Genomic DNA, 21,648 nt, shown 5'->3' on the forward strand with positions numbered 1-21,648 from the left:
CATACAGGGCAAATTCACGAAACAGTCGAAGCACCTTGCAGTGTGAAGTATTTCAGTGCAAAAACTATTAGCAATGTGCTACGAATAGCTATTAAACTAAATTTTATTAATAAGAGATTATCTATTGATCATAGCAAAATAATTAATCAAATTATGATCCAATTGTGAATAAGAACGTCATAACCAAGCATACATCCAGATGCACAGAGCAGATTAGTACAATTTCTGCATTTTAAAGAGCCGATTTGGGTGTTTTTGTGCCATTACCTGATTTGCCTTATAAATTTGGCGCTAAAACAACAAAGACAACGCATGCAAATAAATTAGCTTTCTGTGTCTGCAGTTAAACCTTAGCAAGTTCACCCCACAGTGTGTACATATGCACTCAATAACAGAAAAATTGTGCAAACGGACGCAATATGATGTGTGTCATGCTTTTCAATTCACAGCAGTGCAACTTCAGCTGTAAGTGTTCTCTCTATGGTACTACTTTGTGCTCCAGGGACTAAAGACCAATAGTGCTATGCAATAAAAGCAGGTCAGAGGGGCCAAACGCACTCTTTTAACGGAAGAATAATGAGAGCAGCTTATGGTTGCTGCCTGTGAGGAGGGTCACTACAGAAACCTCATTCATTAGTCTATTAGACGGCCTGCAGCCCAATGGTGCCAACATGCTTACTTTGGTAAGAGACAGCCATCCTCACTCATAGTAATTGGCTATGCTTTTGAAATAAACTGAGCACTGTTAGTACCTGAAACAGCTTGCCAGCAGAGAAGCATAACAACACACAATGCTCGGTTTTTCACGGATTGTTGCAGGAAAAGAGATTTGAGGCAAGGATGTAGCAGTCTTTATTAAACAAAACAAAAAACTCTGAAACACAGGAGAACAGATAACGCACAGGAGCAGACGGAACAAGGAGCCACAGCAGAGCTGATGGGCGGAGGCTCGTTTTCGCCAGCAAAAACAGTTCCAAGTAAATCCACAGCATTGTTCTGCGTCTCTGAGCCACACTTCCCGAATTAATCAGCCGTTTGAGATTCAACCGATTCATTCAATGACTCACTCATTAACAGTGACTTGCTGCCACCTCCTGGCGGGTTTAATTTCACATTTAAAATATCTTTCCATTTTTTAAAATAATTTCAAATAACAGTATTTATGCATCTGTAACTGATGCATCTTGACTGATTAACTTTAATAAAATTTAATCTATAGTTGTATAGTTATACATTAGATTACAATTTCTGTACCTGAAAATCTCCTGTTTAAACCTACATGAAAAACCTGAAAAGCACCGTTTATTTCATTTATATGTTTGGTCTGTTGTATTTATCTGTGCTATTACTCTTAATTTGATTATTTGTTCATATTTTATTACTTACTGTTTATTTGTCTAACAATATATCAAATTTAAATGAGTTAATCTAGTAGCTTTTGGTGTCATAACCGTATTTAAGGATACATGTATAAAAACAACGAAAACAATAACTAGGCTTATTTTTGTGGCCCATTTTCTTTTCTTTTACTTTATTATTTTTTTGTTATGGGGCCAGTGAAAATTTTGGCCGGGCAAGTAAAAATTTAAACCACTTTAGCTCAACGCTAAGGAAAAAATCCTTAGCGTTGAGCCCCGCCAACCATAACATTAACAAAAACGGACCATATATGCACAGTACAAAAACGAGGTGAATGTAATTAGTAACTACAGAAACCAAATCAATAACTATGGAGACAAAAGACATGGGGACTGACTCAGGAAATGAACTAAACTCGAAGACCACAGACAAATCGTGACATAATGTTCAAAAGTTTAGTTTTGAAGTCAGTCATTTTCAAGCATTTTCGTACTCACTGAAGCTACAAACAGGTCACCAATCTTTTCACAAGAGTCCCATTCAGCCACCCGAGATGCCAGGGCAATCTGGAACATGGAGTGGCACTGCATGATCTCCCACAGACGGAAAAAAATGGGACGGATTTTCCTGACACTGAGGATCCGAGGCTCTGCCTCCATCAGAGGTCGCTGGTATTCCTAAAGGATCATGGGAAATGGAGACATTTCTTATGTATGTTATTACTGAAATATTTTTATATTTATACAGGAGGAATAATTCATTCACAACTCTGACTTGCTTCACCTTGACAAGGGAGGGAGATTAAAATGTGCTGAATTAATCTTAACAGTGAGGTGAAAAAAAAAAAAAAAAAAAAAAAAAAAAAATCACTAAAAGTCTCACTATGCATTGCCCATTTCATTTATTTGAATACAAGATTCAAAATGTCCAATTTGCATATATGAATACATATTTGAAATAATGCATGTATTTGACAGAGATGGGAGCAACCCAAGTAAGTCAAGTCAGTGGCTCACATCATGCAAGTCAAGCCCTATTTATTTTCTTATTTAAAGCTGCAGTCCGTAATTTTGCCTCTTTGTCGCCATTTCTGTTTGAAACCTGCAGCTGCAGCTGTTCGCGGAATTATTATCTTTATGTGCGTTGTGCCTAAGTGCGGCTCCTCAGCGTGGATGAATCTAATGTTTGCTGTCAATCACCACATCGGTGTGGATACTATACTTCGGAATCACAGATTGTAGTCTTGGAAGTATGACCAAAATAAGAGTTTTCACCGGAGAATGTCCTCTGAACAAGTAAGTAACATGTCTGCCACTTTTGTTCTGAGGGAAAAAAGCATTACAGTAAATTGCGCTGCCAATGGCGATTAAATCTAACGATCGCTTAGCTCATGTCACATCAAACCGTGCAAATTATTATTATTGTTATATTTTCTTCTCAAATTGTGAATGTTAACAACATCAGCATTGCGTGACTATGTTTATTTAAGTGCGTTAGCGTTACCTGTAGATTTCAATTTCTGTACAGTCTAATCACTAACGTTAATTTGTCATACCATACAATCCGCCATCAAAATGATAAGTTTAATAAATTATTGCAGCTGCTGTGAAAAAAAAAGCCTATAAATGATCCGCCTCACATGCGATATAGCCTACTAGCTGGGACTCGTTCTTTATGTATACAAATGTGAAGCAATGACGCAAAGACAAACAGCAACATGCTCGAATTTTCCACGAAAACCCACCAGTACCACCTGAATTATAAAACATTATTACAAGCTTAACGTTGTGAATCGAGCTAAGGTAAGGAGATAGTTTTGAACACTGGCTGGTTATGTACACGCTCAAATTAATTTTGGATCATTTTTAACCAAAAAAAAGTTACAGACAGCAGCTTTAATTATACATTTACAATAATAATAATAATAACTAATAATTTATTATAATACTTATACCCCCCGGTTTCACAGACAAGGCTTAAGCTAGTCCTAGATTAAAATGCATGTTTGAGCTGTTGTAACTGAAAGTAACTTGTACTGACAGATCTTAAAATATGTCAGTGTCATTGTTTTGTCTCAAGATGCACATCAGTAATGCTTTTTTCTAGTGAACGTTTATAAAAGCTACTCAAATGCCCTAATTGAACTAAGGCTTAATCCTGGCTTAGGCTAAGCCCCGTCTGTGAAACCGGGCCATAATTATTTTTATTATGAATTATTATAATAACAATTATAATAAGAATCATTTTTAAGGTAAAATCAGTTGAAGGTGAATGCATCAACATAAATTATATTTATTTTAAATGTCTTATTTTTTAACTTTGCTTATATTTCAGCTGAAATTGCAGAGCTGGCCTCCTGTTGGAACGTAGTGAGCTCTCCTCGTATAGAGACAGCAAGTTGTTCAATCTTGGAGTCTATTACATCCCCGATATCAGTGTGCAGAGAGGAGATTACGCTAAGAATCGCTATGTTGCCCGTGTCCTGAGTATTTTCAGCAGGTGCGTCTTATGTAGCAGAGTACAAGGCGGAGGCAGACGCGGGCGTGACCTGATCCCCTGGTTTACGAGGCTTGGCTGGCATGTTTAACTACGAATATACTAAATTGTCAACACGGATAAATCAATTATAAATCAAAACTTTGTTCATTTCCTAACAATAAATGGTTGTTAAAAGATGTTCTGACCGAATTCTACTGGATTCAGTGCGGAACTGTCGTAGAACGTGTGCTACCCGCTCATGTTGAAACCGGAAGTCCCCCTACCTTCTGTATTTGATGCACTTGAGCAGTGTCAAGCGATTGTGCAGACTCTGATTATTGGTGCCGGTGGTTCAGAGGCTTGCATTTTATTTATCAACTGATGTTGCAATGATTTAAAATAATAATAATAATAATAATAATAATAATACTAAACAAAAAAGTGAAAAAGGTTATTAAGCATTACATAGGTGAATAAAAGTTAACAAAATGTTAATTTTGGGATGAACTAACTATTAATTCTCCCACTGATATTAGCTTTGACTGTCTTGCAACATTCTCAAATTTAAATTAAGCTAAATGTTTGATATGCTTGATTTCCTTAAATTGCAAAACAAGCTAGTGATGTCCATAGATAAACTACAAGAGATAATCTTTAAATGCAAACTTTGCTAGTTAGACTGTGGACACAATAGATTTTTCATGGCTGCTTTCTTTCCTACCCTGTAGTCTCCAATGCTAATGAATTATCGACAAAGAGAAAATAAGACAAAGGATGAGGCAATGGGACTATTTCTTTTTCTAAAGATTTGTCTGACTCTGCCCATAACAGCCCTACTAAACTTAATTATGCAGACCCACATCCCCATGCTTTGGGGCCACTTTACCTCATCTAACCACCCTAGACCATGTCTAGCATGCTATAAAGAGAGCAGGAATTGTAAAGTACACCCGACAGAGCTTTGATTTGACAACAAAGCTTGGAGATAGATCCTGAATGACTAGATTTCATAGAGCGTAAAGCTGTCATTGATCTGTGATTCAATTTTATACTCTGCCTGTGCCTTCAAAGGAGTGTGATAACAAATGCTTTTCTCTCCACCACTGGCTGAGATCAGAATTATGTGTAATGAAACTACACACTACGAAACCTACCAAACCTGCATGCTTCCATTTAAAGGAATGTGAATGTGAACCCAAATTCAGTATTAAAGACAATTTATAGCATTATCTTTTGAGCCTTTAAACAGATGGACTTTCACATTAAGAAGGAGCCTTGACATTATTTGTAACCCTTCCAAAGATTTTTAGGGCCTTATCATACACCCGACGCCAGGCACGACGCATGTGTGTTTTGCTAGTTTCAGCCCGACGCAGTTATCATTTTCACGTCTAGTGCCCACGTTGTTTAAATAGCAAAATGCACTCGCCCATCTGTTTGCCCATGGGCATGCTGGTCTGAAAATAAGGTAAGGTGTGTTCAGGTGCATCATTGATGTGTTGGTATATTTGACCAATCGTGGCAATACACACATTTATTTAAACTGACTTGTCAGGTTTAGCGTGTCTATATTCCGGCACGTAAATAGTAATCCACCATGGTGCAAGCGCACCTGGCATTTAAAGGGAATGGGAGATGATACTCTGATTGGTTTATTGCACGTTTCGCCCATGACTCATTAAGAGACTAGGTACAACCCTTTTGGACCATTAAACTAGCAAAAGTGAATTCGGACACGACTTAAGTGCATCTGCGCCATGCGCTTCAGACCATGCGCTTAGATCATTGAAACAGGACCATTGTTGTGTAATCAAGAGAGGTATTAAATCATTTCACGATAAAAGTAGTGACATTTTGGCAAACGTTTAAATGTATACAGAACAAGCATTTTAAGTAAAAGTGGCAATAATATTTGACTAAGATTTTAACTACACTTCTGAATTTATTTGACTATGAATTTACTTGAAGTATCAAAGCACTGAGTTCCAGTTTGATCTTAGTACCCTGAAGAAAAAAAAGAAACTCAAAGGCTTCAAAATGTTCTGTAATGTGAAAACATTTTGTCATTGCAAATTCACTCTGAATCTATTAAAAGCTGTGGGGGGGAACAACAGCTGTCTTGTTCTGTCCCAAGAACAACACAGCTGTTCTTGGGACAGACGCAATGGCATGGGAAATCATCCATTTTACTTGTAGTATCCGTTTAAGAGAGTCCAGGTAACTCCTCTCACTCTGCACAATGGAGCCCAAAATATGGCGTCGGACAATCTGTGGAAGAGATGAAAAACAAGTAGGACACCAAAGAAATCAAATATTATTTCTATTTGAAATAGTAATATTTTGTAACATTATAGATGTGTTTGAATGAATCACTTTATAGCCCTTGCCTGAATTAAATGATTCATTTCTTTAAACGGTAATGTATATTTATATAATTACACATTAATGTATTTTAACACAACAATTATATTTGTTAATATTAAATATACCAGGGCTGTAGACTGTGACTAAATAGTAGCTTTTTGCCAACTTTTTACCTGCCGGTGTGACTACATTTTGTTAGAGGTCGCTCTATTTGTTAAAATGATAAGCGCTGCCATTTCTTATGAAAAAACATTAATCAGAAAATGCGGCAAAAGCGGATCGAAACAGCGCTACCCATTTGAACCAGAATATTTAAATTTTGCCCAAATGAGGTTTTACAATTTTTATAGATGTTAATGTTTTTTGTTAAAATAAATTTACAATCTAAACTACAGCTACTGTCAACTCAAATTTACTGTGGCCGAGAGAGTTCAGAAAACATTTTTGTATTTGGTTGCGTTGTGAGTATTTGCAGCACGTGTTGTCCAATTGCTGAAGATGTTTTCTTGAATTGCTGGTGTTTTTTCTATTTGCATGTTTTCTTCAGTTGCAGGGCGTTGAGCTCTCTCGGCCACGGTACAAATTACTGTCATATGTGCAGTTTCAAGAAACACACTGGTGTATAACTACACAGAGAGTTCAGTAATTTACAGACGTGACAACCGCATTCTACAACCGAATTTACTACAGAAAAATGCAGCTGGTGACAACCGCATTTACAAAAATTCTATGCAGTGTGCACAGAACTGAACTGAACAACTAGTTGTTAATGACGTATTTTTAACGTGCATCAGAAATGATTCTCTCTTTCTTTATAGGCGGTGAAATCACAGGGAAAGTGGCACGGTCTTGCTAGAAAAACAGTGAACAAGCCTACAATAAATGAAAAAAAAAAAAAAACAATCCAAATGTTTATGCTGAACATAAGACCAAAATATTGCATACGTGGCCTATATACAGGGTTCCCACTCTAAGCCAAATGTCAAATTCCCTGACTTTTCCCTGACTTTCACTGACTAAAAAGCTGAATTTCCATGACCTATAATGAAAGGAAAACAGGCTGCTGTTGTGCTGAGCAGTGAGCAGACAAAAATCGGCCACAGAGAGCATTTTAAATCCATCCATTTGCAAGCTTTATTTACTTGTTCACAGAAGTTTTTTAGTACAAAACTTAGTTAAAAACTCATACACACTACTTTTTTTGCGCTTTTAAATGCACTTTGAAATTTTTCTGTACTAAGGCCTGGTTTCACAGACAGGGCTTAGCCAAAGCCAGGATTAGGCCTTAGTTCAATTAGGATATTTAAGTATCTTTTTTTAAATGTACACTAGAAAAAAAAACATGACTTGTGTACATCTTGAGAAAACAATGGCACTGACATATTTTAATATATGTCAGTATAAGTTGCTTTCAGTTAAAACAGCTGAAACATGCATTTTAGTCTAGGACTAGCTTAAGCCTTGTCTGTGAAACTGGGGGTAGCCTATTTCTACAGAAATAAATTTATAGTTTTTATGCTTTCAGGGGTTAAACGCTCTAGATGATTTTCTGTTTCTCATCAAGTTCATCATTCAGTCTTTTGATTTCTTCACATTTAGATTTTGCAGACCGTCTTAGACTGTTTGACACTAGGCTATTTCTGTAAAATGGTTATGATTATTTAAGTCTGAAATAAATAATTAATAATTATTAAATAATTAAGTCCTGGAAAACCCATAATATTTTTCCTTCAGAAGTAATGTTGATAGTTTATCCAATGTGCATATATTAATTTATTCATTCTACCATGGTGAATAAACGAAGATAACGGCTACGCACGACCAATTTGAAAATGCTATGCGACTGCCACTAGGGGGTGAAATACGACAATTGTATCCTAATGTTGTGTGCAGTGAAAAGGCAACTTACCGTGTCTTTTTTTTTTTTTTTTAGCTTACCATCAAAGCCACTGGAAGGCAAGCCTGCAACCTTTAGCCAAAAAAGCGTAACGGCTAATGCTAACACTCCACCTCTGGAGACCAGAGGCCGTTTTTTGAATGGATTTCAATGGATTAGAGGCTTCACTATGCTGATTAAACAGTTTTTGTGGGGAAATAACTAATCATTTAATTAATCGACAGCCTGTTTGCTAATCTTCAGCATGTTTTACACTAAACAATATTTTCATTAGGAACTATATGTAGATTTTAGCTTGATAAAAATGTATTTTTTTAAGAGAAGGCAGACTAGTGAATGTTGCGACTGATGTCATTGCCATTACACGATAGGCTGAGAGGTGCCGCACGTGATTAAGTTAGCCGTTATGCTTTCTCCAATGGTAAGAAATACAGACCCTCTCATCTACCTATAATATACAATCTCTGTTACCATGTCCTAACCAGACTTGACAAAGATACTAGATGACAAAATCAATCATAAATCACAGCCAATCATAACAGCGTGTGGGCGGGCTCTGTTCGCAGCTAAACACAAAAACCAAACAAAATTAAACTAAAAATTAAACAATAAAGCATTATTCAAAATACATATTCAGTGACTGATACAATCTTTGTCATGAAATACACTTGTTTGAGCTTTGCTTAATATTAAATTGGTTTGAGCTTGAATATCATTTTGCATGACTTTAACAGCCACTATGAGAGCAACAATGGATAATTTACCTCAGAATTTGAAAAGAAATAAAAGGAAACAAGAACGTTCAAACTCTAAGTAATAAATACTTTTCTTTGTGCATTTATGTCCTTGTTCCCTCTCTATGACCTGAACTATTAGCTGCAAATCCCAGAAATATAGAAACCATTTCAAAAATAGAATCCTTTGTCGTGTCGTGGCTGGTTAGGACAGTCTTTGAAGTGGTCATTTTGTAGCCAAAGCTCTTGAAATTTACATTTTCCTGGCATGTTCGCCTTAGTTAACAGGTACAGGTGACTGCATTTGACTTAAATTGACGAGCGGGAAGGGAATAAATGCCGCTGAAAAATAGCCTAACCATAACAATACACAAAACGCATGAAACAACGCAATAAAAAAAAATGCGGTATAGAAAAAATACATTTTGATAAATGGAAACTAAAATTTAAAGAAACAAACAAAAATCCCTGATATTCCATGACTTGGACAAAAAAAAGCATAGAATTCCCTTTCAATGTCTGGAATAGACCTTTTAAAATTCCATGATATTTCAGAAATTCCATGACCCGTGGGAACCCTGTATATAACTTAAAGCCATATTGCAGAAGATTTCTTGGTTAAAAAATTAAAGGAATTCTATTTTTGAGTGAGTACATAAAAAAATTATTTTCAAATCCGTGTTCTTGCCTTCACTACAGTAAGTCTACAATGTTGATTTAAATTTGGAGAACATCCAAAGTAAGTAGGACAACAGATAAATTAAAGTTCAAGACATTATGGTCACAATGGCATAGCTGTGTGAATCTGAAAAAGAAAACTTCATTTGTGTTGAAAATATTCAAGCACATTTTACTACCAAAATGATTGGTTCCCTCAAATGTGTATATTTTGGCATGGACTATGTAAATACTCAATTTAAAATATTTTTATACAAATAAATACATAAACACACACCTGTTGGCTGCTAAGCCCATCTGGCATTGGTCCCAGTTGTGCAGGTGGGTGTTTTGCCTCTGATACCATCACATCCAGATATCCTGTATCATCCTCAGTGTCATCTGTCACCATTCACAAAAGCATGTTCATATTATATATGCCTGCAAAGCTAAGAATACATATTCACCTATTATCTTATTACAACTCAGAAGAGATGCTCAAACAGAAAAAAAAAAAAAAAAGAACATTCAAACTTAGTATGGAACAGGCTGTTCTGAGCCACATCCAAGCATTCTTTCACTCCACATGGATACAAAAGAAAATCATCTGACATACAATTTTGCACCTTTTCCCAAAGGCATAAAATCTTCACACAAGTTTTTGCAGGCTCTCAAAATAATAAAAGAAATTATAACCGAACCTCCAAATCAAATGTTTAGCACTATACGCAGTGTGGTATATCGTTTAGAGTGCCGTTTCAATAGGCATCGCACCAGTCCCTACTTCAAAATGGTAATTCTCCCATTGTGCAGAAGTGCATTACGGGGACCAATCCGAGCCAATTTTCCTGTGCACCAAATGCCCTTATCGGCTCTTCTCGCTACCATTTTATATTAAAGACCCAGTCTGATTTATAATGCTTTCTTGCTTCCCAAATATGTCACATCATCATGTTTTTCAGCCTCAACCTCCAGGAGTCAATTCTCTACTTAAAAGCAGAATATAAGAAAGCACTGAGAGGTACTGGACTCCATCAACCTTTTTATCATGTCTGACTCCGTGGCAGTCAGATCATCTACCATCTCTAAAGAGGTCTAGCTTAATTTAATGAACAGCGCTGTTCCTTTGAGGGGAAAAAAAAAACATTAGAAATGTATAATTGCTTCTTTCCTGAATAGAATTTTTTTCTATCAAAGGGAAAGGGGTCAGGATGAGTGCTTGAAAGAAGATAAATTCTCAAATGAAATCATTCTTAGATTACCTGAGTGGTCCTTTTTATGTAGGAATGAAACTCTCCTCATCACAGCGATTTTGGTCTTCTCCAGGCCATCTTTCGTTCCACTACGTGCCGCCCGCATCAGCTGATGGACCTGCAAAGGGACCAGAGGGGAACAGAAAATCATGGGCAGCCCAGCTGGCGTTTCTCTATAAGCAGTGACGTGGTACACCCTTATTGAAAAAGGTCGACCATCTCAAGCCCTCGAGCGTAAACAGCCATGCTCGGATTTGCCTGCCATTTGTGAGACACCAGTTCAGTGCAGCATGGTGGCAGTTGGGTGTGTGCTCAAAAGGGGTCTGTTTCAATGGTCACAAGCCACAAGATCCTAAGCGTGTGAGAGAAAATCAAGCTCCAGAGATATTTTTATATTTTAAAAAAGGCGGCGGGCGGCCCATCTCTGCGAAACCAGGTCATTAATAGAGAGCATGTGGAAATGTCTTGCTTGAACCACATGAGAGCTGTTTACTCTATATATACAGTATACACGAGTGTGCCCATATCCCACTCTCATACAAATCAAATTAGAGATTAAGGAAGCTGAAGCAAAGTGGAATGTTTTATAGTGGAAGCAATCTGAACGGTTTACTTACAACAGAATAAAAGAAAGTGAGAAAGATACAGAGAGTGACTTTCAACAAAGAGCAAAAGGAGAGATAGACGGTATGTTCCAATCAATGATGAGTGCCTTGGAAAGTGGATATGTGATTGCTAAAATGGTAAGAAGTTCAAAAGTTCACTACTGTTCCAGAGTTTGGGGTCAGTAAGATTTTTTTTAATGTTTTAAGTAAATTATGCACACCAAGGCTGCATTTCTTTGGTCAAAAATACAGTAAAAGCAGCACAATTGTGAAATATTATAACAATTTAAAATAACTTTTCAATTTACAGTGTTAGTTCACACAAAATGAAAATTCTGTCATTAATTACCATAAGACCTTCGTTCATCTTTGGAACACATTAAGATATTTTGATGAAATCTGAGAGGTATATGACTCATCCATAGACAGCAGTTTAACCACCACTTTCAAGGTACAGAAAGGTACTAAAGACATCGTTAAAATAGTCAATGGAGGAGTCCGATACCTCTCGGATTTCATCAAAAATATCTTAATTTGTGTTCCGAAGATGAATGAAGGTCTTAGAGGTGTGGAATGACATGAGGGTAATTAATGACAGAATTTTAATTTTTGGGTGCACTAACCCTTAAAATATTTATTAAAAAATATAATTTATTCCTGTGAATTCAAAGCTGAATTTCCAGCAACATTACCAGGGTTGCTGCACATTTTTTAAAGTCAAATTTAAGGCTTTTTAAGACCTGAAGAAATAAAAATTAATACTATACATTAGGGGTGTGCAATATTGCCAAAAAATGTTATCTCAATATTTTTAAAGTCGTTTCAAAAGCAATATTCGCACCTTAAATTAATTTCCAGCGGCATTTTTACCTACAAATTTTTCTAAACTTATTAGACGTATGCATCACCTTTTATGTCGAATTCTAACATTCAAATTAAATTTTATTAGAATAATAGCACAGTATAGTGCTGTTATTACCAATCAAATGAAATCATTATCAACAAAATCCATCTTTGCAATGCAGGTGACACAGAAGCGGCATGAGAAGTGGCATTAATATATTTACACAGCATTTACAATTTGTCTAAATAATTAACTTTTAAATTAAAATGTACTTTATATATGAAACTAAACTGCCAGTAGGGGGCAGCAAGTCACTGTCTTAATGAGTGAGTCATTCATTCAAACGGTTTGTTCAAACGACTGATTCATTCAGAAATGAAGCAAGTGACCGTCTTTATTGAATGGGTCATTGAATCATTAATAAAACTGATTCGTTCAAAACGCGGATTCAGTCAGTGTATATATACATAAAAAAAAAAAAAACATTTTTGTTTGTTGCATGGAGACTGTTCCGCTGTTCTTCATTTTGAAATTTTCGTTGGTGGAATGAAGAAAAAACAAAATACTGAAAATATTGTGTCCAAAATGTAACACAATGTTAACTTACTGTTCATTTAACTTCTGTATACAATAAATATTACATTTGCAATCGTTCTGATTTGGGGAAAACGGCACTCTTACTCGTGTGATATTGTATAACTACATCATATCATATGATATACGTAATTATAAGATAAAAACTCATTGGGGCAAAAATGCCCATGTATCTTGAATTTTGAGGGCATATAGCCTAACTGCATACATAAGCGTGAGTGACAAACTCAATGTCAGCTCGCACATTGTTAAAACAATAACTACGATATCATCATAGACGATAGGCTACTTATCACACACCCCCCCCACGCAAATAAAGAATGAACTTACTATGGTTACTGAACTAACATTTACCCATTTTCTTGAATTAAAAAAAAATAAAAAAAAAAATGTATATATATATATATATATATATATATATATATATATATATATATATATATATATAAAAAACCCATTTTCTTCTACTCTCTTCCTTTCGTGTGCAGGAGACAGTAGCCTACGTTATATGCTGTTGCAAATGCCTCGAGCCCCACGAATTGTCACGTGAACAAACAAATTCACAAAGATTCACAAAGAAAAAACATTTTAGTGGAAACTGCTCTACTTTTTTTTTTTTTTGATTCTTTGATGAACAGAAACTTGAAAAAAAACAGCACTATTTAAATAGAAATCTTTGGTAACTTTTGTGTCTTTACTGCCACATTTGATCAGTTTAAAGGCCCAGTTCTTTTTCGTTCTTCACTTTGCGGTAAAAAGAAGTTTGAAATACGTGAGCAGTGGTATACTGTTAGCTGCTGAGAGCAGGGTTTAAATTAATATGTTAATATGTGCTGTGCACTTTCCTCTTAATAACAAAATAAACAAATCAGCGATGAGAAAACGGTAGTTAAGAAAGCATCTGATCATAGCGATATGGATGTTTGCACAAGATCTGCAATTCGACACTCCCGTAAAGTCATGTCACATTTGTTTATATACCACTTTATACAATAGATTGTTAAAAAGCTGCTCTACAGTATTAAACATGAAAAAAAAACAGTATTAGTGTCTCTTTCAATTAGAATTACATCAATATTTTCTACTTTCCGCTTTTCTAGAAAGTTTGCTTTGGCAAGCTGTTTCGAACCCCCGATATGAACACAAAACAAACTTTTTGGCCTGATTTTGCTCGAATGACGTCACAGTGGTTCAGTCTTCGATTCCCCTTTAAGTACATTGAAGTACATCGGGGCTTTAAAGGGATAGTTTACCCAAAATTGAAAATTATGTTATTTACTCACCCTTAAGTTGTTCCAAACCTGTATGAATTTCTTTTTTCTGCTGAACACAAAAGAAGGTATTTTGAAGAATGTCAGAAACCAAACAGTTGATGGGCTTCATTGACTTCCATAGTATTTTTTTTTTTTTTTTTTTCATACTATGGAAGTCAAGAGGGCCCATCAACTGTTCGATTACAGTTGCGCCAAAAAAACAAAATAACGACTTTATTCAACACTACCGGCGATTTCAAAACACTGCTTCATAAAGCTTCGTTATGTCATAAGTGTTTTAAAATTTCAATGGCTAGCATGACTTTAGCAGTTTGATACACGCTCTGAACCACTGATTCGAAACAAAGGATTCGTAAAGCTTTGAAGCTTCATGAAGCAGTGTTTTGAAATCGCCCATCACTAGATATTGTTAAATAAAGTCGTTATTTTGTTTTTTTGGTGCACAAAAAGTATTCTCGTCGCTTCATAACATTAAGGTTGAACCACCGTAGTCACATGAACTATTTTAAATATGTCTTTAGTAGCTTTCTGGGCATCTGAAAGTGTTAATTATCTTGCTGTCAATGGAGGCCTCACTGAGCCATCGGATTTTATCATAAATATCTTAATTTGTGTTCTGAAGATGAAAAAGATCGTCATACGGGTGTGGAATGCCATGAGGGTGAGTAATTAATGACAGAATTTTCATTTTTTGAGTCAACACTTTAAAACACAGATAAAAAAAAAAGAGAGAGAGAGAGAAAAGCAAGACAGAGAGAGACAACTCAAATGAAGAATGAAGACTTACCCTGCTGAAAAAGACTAGCATATTGCTGTGCTTTGGATGCAGGTCCCAAGCATGGGAGGCTGGGATGTCAGTATGCCACCAGGCTTTTTTACTACATTTGGCTGGTGGACAGTATGGCTATGTTGGTCAGCAATAATAAACCAGCATGGAAATTCATACTAGTCCTTTCAGCAGGGAAAAGTGAGAAAGAGGAAGAGTGTAATCTTGAATGGAGGTGACTATAATCGCCCCTATTGACAGTTCTGAGCTAGTACACCTCCGAAGCCCATTCTTCCCCATACGTGCATGAGTGTACCTGATGTCTGCCCCCCAGTCTCAAGGCTAGCTCCTGTTTGGTCCTGGTGTAACGTTCTCTCAGTCGTCGCACATCGGGGGAGAGCTACGGGTATCGTCACGGCAACAACACAGGCCATGGGTGACAGCGCAATAATATGGTAACATGGAGAGGAAGGAAGGAAGGGTAAGCATAAAAGTGAGGAAAACCAAGGGATGAGGGCAAGGCAAAATCAGGATCAATCACAAAAGCAAAAGCTAGTGAAATGACTGGAAACAGGGGCGTGACTTAATTCTTAAGTCAAAACAGCATGGGATAGACAGAGGAAGGTAAAATTATGACAGCATGCATGCACACCCTCGCTAATGCGAATCTCAGACAAGCACCTACTCATTTCTAAAATAAAGCCACAGGCTGCGTCCAAAACAGAGGTAGGAAGTCGTTTCGTGCTAATCCATTGTTTGTGAAACATCCTGTCAAATAGGATGCTGATCTTTTTTCCAAGAATGTATCTTGCTACCTTCACTGCCTCTGATATTCCTGAATCAGTAAATATTGCATCTGATGGAGCATTCGAAACATTTTAGAATATAAAAAAAATAAGAAGTTATATTGTTAAAAAGTTTGGGGTTGATAAGATTTTATAATGTTTTTGAAATGTTTTGTTTCTTATGCACAACAAAAATACAGGAAAACAGTAAAATACAGAAATTTTTCTAATTCTTAATATATTTTAAAACCTAATTTATTCCTGTGATGGCAATGCTGAATTTTCAGCAGCCATTACATTAGTCTTCAGTGTCACATGATCCTTCAAAAATCATTCTAATATGCTGATTTACTGCTCAATAAATTATATATTATCATTAATGTTGAACATAGTTGTGCTGCTTAATATTTTTGTGGAGACTGAAACATTTTTCCGGTTTCTTAGATAAATAGAAAGTTCAAAAGAACAGCATTTGTTTGAAATGCAAATCCTTTGTAACAGGTAAAAGACTTTACTGTTACTTTTGATCAATTAAATAGATCCTTGCTAAATAAAAATGACCTTTTTGAAGGATAGTGTATATTCATAAATATTTTATAACTACTTCTACAGAGAAATAGCCAATGCATTCATTAAACACTTCGTTTGTTAATTTTTTTTCTTATTAAAAAGGTTTCTGACACAATCACAAATACTCAATCCCAATTATCCCATGCTGTTGTGAAGACAGTTGTTGTTTATTTGTTCTTCTGAGTTAATTTTATTCTTAACAAGCCCACTATAGGAACTTTTGACACCTTTCGAAAGAAAGCCATTTCCTTTCCAATTATACAAGCGCAAAAAAGCTGGAGGAATAACTGGTTAAACTGAGCTCAAATCACTGTGGTATTAGACTCAGCAATCTAATTCTTGCTTATCGTGAGTCGTCTGGCAGCAGGAATCTTATAGAGCCTAATTCAGTGGAGGTAAAGGTGAATCTGGCCATGGGAAATTGGTTTCTGAGGGACTGCCGCCTGGGCAAAGTGTTTTCCATACCAGTGTGACCTCATGAACGTGTAAGGGCAGATAACACAGTGCACACTGAATTCAAATTTGCAGCAATATAGAGCAGTGGAAAAGTGTGTCAGTTACGCCCGGAGTTAGTAGCGATCAGGCAAGTGCTGGCCAACACTGCACTCTTGTGGTGGCAAGGCAAACCTTCACAGACAATCGAAGCATCACAAGAGCCTGCATCTCAAATCAATCATCGAAACACATAGCAATCCATCAGCCTGCAACCTTGGAGGGTTTAAATCTTTTTAAGGACCTTTGTGGTTTATCATTATGAGGAATGTGGAAATGTGTCTGAAGATAAATCAGACGTTTGGCAGGATGTAATTATTGCAGTTGTGGGAATCTACTAACACACACGCACCTTGCTGCGGGTTGGCGCCCTCTCAGAGTCGGACTGCTCATCATAGCTTTCAAACTCACTTGAGCTCCAGCCATTTTTGGGCCCCTGCAAGCCCTCCTCTTTCTGAACGTCCTCATAGATCAAGTCAGCTGACACACAGAGCAATGCAGGTTTCAGTACAGTCCTGTAAATACTGTAGGTCTTCTGACAACGACATGCTGATACAAAAAAACATTTACCTACTGTAACATAACACATAAAAAATCAAACTAGACTAGAAGGGTGTTTCTTCAACTATAGGCACTTTTGGCCCATGTGGACTTAATTTGACAAAAATTTCATTTCCACCATATCTAGGGCTGTGACGGTCGGTATGACAACCGCGCCACCGCGGTCGTGGAGTGTCACCGGCGGTAGTGTGACATATATATATCTCAGAGGTCGCGTTAACCGATTTTTTTTTAGCAATCTTAAGAATTTTTTTTTTTTTTTTTTTAAATCTGAAGCCCGTCCGTCATTTTGACAGATTACTGAGGCTATAAATGTAATTCCGACCCCTGTCCAGTTGGTGGTGAGTGCGCTCCAGTGTGTCTGCAGAGCTTGAGTTCAGTCTCCAGAATAAAATGATGCATTTGATTACACACAGGCGAGCACCCAGTTTAAGTCAATTTTATAATAATAAAGTTATAATACTTATACTTACATAATTAAGTTTCTAATCCAGTTCGTTTTGTTATTTTTCTTGCTGACTATCAAGTTTATGGTCAACGAATGGCTTTTCTGAGGTAGTCTAGGCTATATTGATACGTGACATTGTTTGCAACACTGACTGAACTGACGATTTCGGTAAGCTACTGTGTCTTTCAACATTTTTTCTGATTTTCATTCATGTTTATTTCGTTCTGTAAAGAGGAAAGGATGATCGCGTTCACTCACGATCCGTGACAAGTGTTCAAGATGAAAACTGAAAAGTGACGCAGTCTTTGTTCAACTTTCTTTTCATAGTATAAATAAATGTATGGCCTAGGCCTATTTACGTATCCTGTAAATTCGTTAATAAAATTGAAAATGTGGACGAAATCAGAGGCTATTAAATGTCTTATCTTTAAAATATAAAATGACGGATAATAATTGATTATGACGGATTTTTTTTACTGTCCGTCAAAAGTGCGAAAGTCTAATGCAACGAGCGAGTCTGGGTTTGGCGATTGCCAGGAGAACGGTACTTGCCTGACTGCATTGTATCAAGTGTAAAGTTTGGTGGAGGGGGGATTATGGTGTGGGGTTGTTTTTCAGGGGTTGGGCTTGGCTCCTTAGTTCCAGGAACCCTTAATGCTTCAGCATACCAAGACATTTTGGACAATTTCATGCTCCCAACTTTGTAGGAACAGTTTGGGGATGGCCCCTTCCTGTTCCAACATGACTGCGCACCAGTGCACAAAGCAAGGTCCATAAAGACACGGATGAGAGAGTTTGGTGTGGAGGAACTTGACTGGCCTGCACAGAGTCCTGACTTCAACCCAATAAAACACCTTTGGGATGAATTAGAGCGGAGACTGCGAGCCAGGCCTTCTCGTCCAACATCAGTGCCTGATCTCACAAATGCGCTTCTAAAAGAATGGTCAAAAATTCCCATAAACACACTCCTAAACCTTGTGGAAAGCCTTCCCAGAAGAGTTGAAGCTGTAATAGCTGCAAAGGGTGGGCCAACTCCATATTAAACCCTACAGATTAAGAATGGGATGTCAATAAAGTTCATGTGCACGTAAAAGCAGGCGTCCCAAAACTTTTGGCGATATAGTGTATGTATATTTTGTGATGAATTTTCATATTTTAAGACTGATCTGGAAGAGTATTTTAAGACCGGGATCTGGGATAATTTTCATATTTTAAGACTGGGATCTGGAAGAATAAAACTATAGAAATCTTAAGTTTTAACAGGAGAGAGATAAATTATAAAAGTATAGTAAAAAGTTTCCAAAACAGTTTTATGTAACATTTATTTTATTATAAAAAAACAACACGTGTTACATAAAAGTGCTTGTAGTTGAAGAAACATCCAGATGCCTGCAACATTCAAACACAATCTGGGACTGGGAGATCTATTTACACTGAAAGACAGACACAAACAGACACTGACCTTCTCCTGAAGACACATCTTCGCAGGGCACATCATCATAGATCACCTCCGGATCAGCCGTCTGGTGTTCAGACTCGGCAGAGGCCCCACCTGGAAAAAAAAAAAAAATTAAACAATAGTCTTTTCTTCCCTATTGTGATGTATATCCAAGAGAAACGGCTTCTCAAACAAGAAAAATTGTAGGGCGGGACTTCATTTTGTCCATCAGGAATTGATTTGAGTGACAGTTTATTACACGTCATGAGAGAAGAGATGTCGTTGCAAGAGGGGGTGCACTTTTTTTTTTTTTTTTTAAATAATGATGTGCACAGATAAATCCTTTATAATAAATACTACAATATTCCATAAAAAAAGAATTGTCAATTTTGATTTTGTGGTGACTTTAAGGAAATATAAGCTTAAAGACTGTGAGTGCATTAGTGTGTGTGTGCTTGCGTGTGTTTACTGTATAAAAGCAATGCTTATGAATTTTTGTGGACACTCCCTTGGCAAAAAATAGAGATCAGAGCTTCAAAAACAAAATTGCTGTTCTTTGCTTTTTTTTTTTTTTATTATTATTTTTTTTAGGATTTTATGATCTAAGAGCTGCTTCCCACAAGCCGCAGTGTTTATCTAAGCTAACACACAGACATGTGTTCATATGAGTACTTCTTGTGAGTTTTGTGCTATTTCTGTGATCGCCTTTACACTGTATTCCCAAACTGTAGTGCAGTCAACATCAATCAAAACAAGTCAACAAAACTTGATTGGCTTTTATTTTCTTTTAAAAGATGATTTGTCCAGACCAATTTTCTTTAAAATTACCCAAAGCACTGTTTCCTATTGATCAGACAAAGATGGACTCGGAGGGAAAACACTGAACTAAAGGTAGGTCATACAGCAGATAGCTGGCGCTATGTTTAACGCTGGTAATCAGTGTTGCCAACTAATTTTCAGGGGAAGCTGCTAAAGGACGATTTGTTGCTAAATGACGTTTGAAAATGATATTTGAAACGTTAATTTTAGATTTGTTCATAAAAAAAAAAAAAAATAATATAAGCATCTTTATGATCAGATATTTTTATTTTTAAATACAACGTTGAATTATTGAGGCCTATTTTCTTATTAACTAGTAAAACTACACGTTAATAAATGCGTTGGGGTCGACCCTAAACATACCCTTACAATAATGAAAATACAGTAATTAATTGTTGGATGTGACCCTTCACTGGGAGTTTGATTGACAGGCTATCTAACCAATCATAACGCCGAATCCGCCATCAGTCAGGGGAGTAAGTAGATTACCGTCGGTGGACTTGAACTTGAAAAATGGTGTGTAATACTGACGTCTTACCGCGGTTGAAACAACGTTCCTTCTGATGTTCATTCATGTTTATTTGATGTTATAAATTAACTAGTTGGAAGACATTAAGAAACATCCTACCTGCAAAAATCAAACACAGTCTGGGACTGGGAGATCTATTTACGCTAAAGACGCACGCAAATACATTCTACATCTGACCCGATTATCAGTTCACGAGCCGCTTGAACTGAGGGGCTACAGCGATCTGTCACGACATATTAAAGAGCCACAAAACGATATTTATTTAAATTTCTTGAAAAATTACAAAACTTGAGACTTTGTTTCATATCAAATAGTGATGGGACGGTCGATACCGGGGCTCTGATGCTCCGACGCAGTTTTCAAAGCACTATTGTATCACACACTGTACCGATGCTTGTATCGAAATGACAATACCACGTGATTGATAACGTTTGAAGCTTCGAACGTCATGCAGCTGGTTTGAAAAAATTGGAGCTTCACCTGATGCATAAAAGGAAAATTCATTTAATCATGTTTTATTGCTGGGGTCTCAGAGACCCCAAACAGAACATAAGGGTTAAACAGCTCACACAAAAAAAATTTTCAACTACTCACGTCAATTATGATCACATCATTGTATATTTTATATTATTGATCAATGTGTGACTCTGTTGCAGGCTACACATGACACGAGTTGTGGTCTCATTGTCATAATTTAATTTAGATAAGATTAAATCAGATTAGATAGAACTGTATTGATCCAAGACAAGAGTGATTCCATATGTCACGGACTTCCGAAGCTTTGTTTAATCACGTGCTTTGTCAAACCTAGATCTGCTCCGAAAACACCACCAGATGTCGCTAATGCGCGCTGTGTTAAAAGCTGCGAGTAATGAACCGTTTTTCGGCACAATTTGATAAAAGACTCGGTTTCCCATCACTAATATGAAAAGTAACCTGCTCTGTCTTATCTGTCGACGCGTTGTCAGTGTCCTCTTTGCTGCGACAGTGAGTTCCAGTCAAATAGGCTTGTTCGAGATGCATCGGCCAGAGATTGTATATTATAAGGAGATGAGAGGGTCTGTATCTCTTACCATTGGAGAAAGGGTAACGGCTAACTTAATCACGTGCGGCACCTCTCAGTGCCCGCTGTGTACCGCCAGAGCATTAGCATTAGCCATTACGCTTTTTTGGCTTTGCAT

At 36.8% G+C, this 21,648-nt stretch overlaps 1 protein-coding gene across 9 annotated transcripts in view; it reads right to left on the bottom strand.

The window, feature by feature from the left end:
• Positions 1–21,648, bottom strand: part of arhgef10la (Rho guanine nucleotide exchange factor (GEF) 10-like a) — a 136,265-nt gene that overhangs the window by 87,508 nt on the left and 27,109 nt on the right. For 3 of the 9 annotated variants that reach the window (XM_051911700.1, XM_051911696.1, XM_051911704.1), the window contains 7 exons: positions 19,144–19,233; positions 17,025–17,221; positions 15,142–15,225; positions 10,752–10,860; positions 9,788–9,891; positions 6,028–6,105; positions 1,857–2,036 (listed from right to left, as the gene is read on the bottom strand). In XM_051911700.1, the coding sequence (XP_051767660.1) occupies positions 1,857–2,036; positions 6,028–6,105; positions 9,788–9,891; positions 10,752–10,860; positions 15,142–15,225; positions 17,025–17,221; positions 19,144–19,233 (842 nt within the window). The remainder of the gene's footprint in view (positions 1–1,856; positions 2,037–6,027; positions 6,106–9,787; positions 9,892–10,751; positions 10,861–15,141; positions 15,226–17,024; positions 17,222–19,143; positions 19,234–21,648) is intronic. The other 6 variants (XM_051911702.1, XM_051911697.1, XM_051911705.1 and 3 more) reach the window with 3 other exon arrangements.

The sequence above is a fragment of the Ctenopharyngodon idella genome, chromosome 11 (assembly GCF_019924925.1).
Source record: "Ctenopharyngodon idella isolate HZGC_01 chromosome 11, HZGC01, whole genome shotgun sequence".
Taxonomy (NCBI): domain Eukaryota; kingdom Metazoa; phylum Chordata; class Actinopteri; order Cypriniformes; family Xenocyprididae; genus Ctenopharyngodon; species Ctenopharyngodon idella.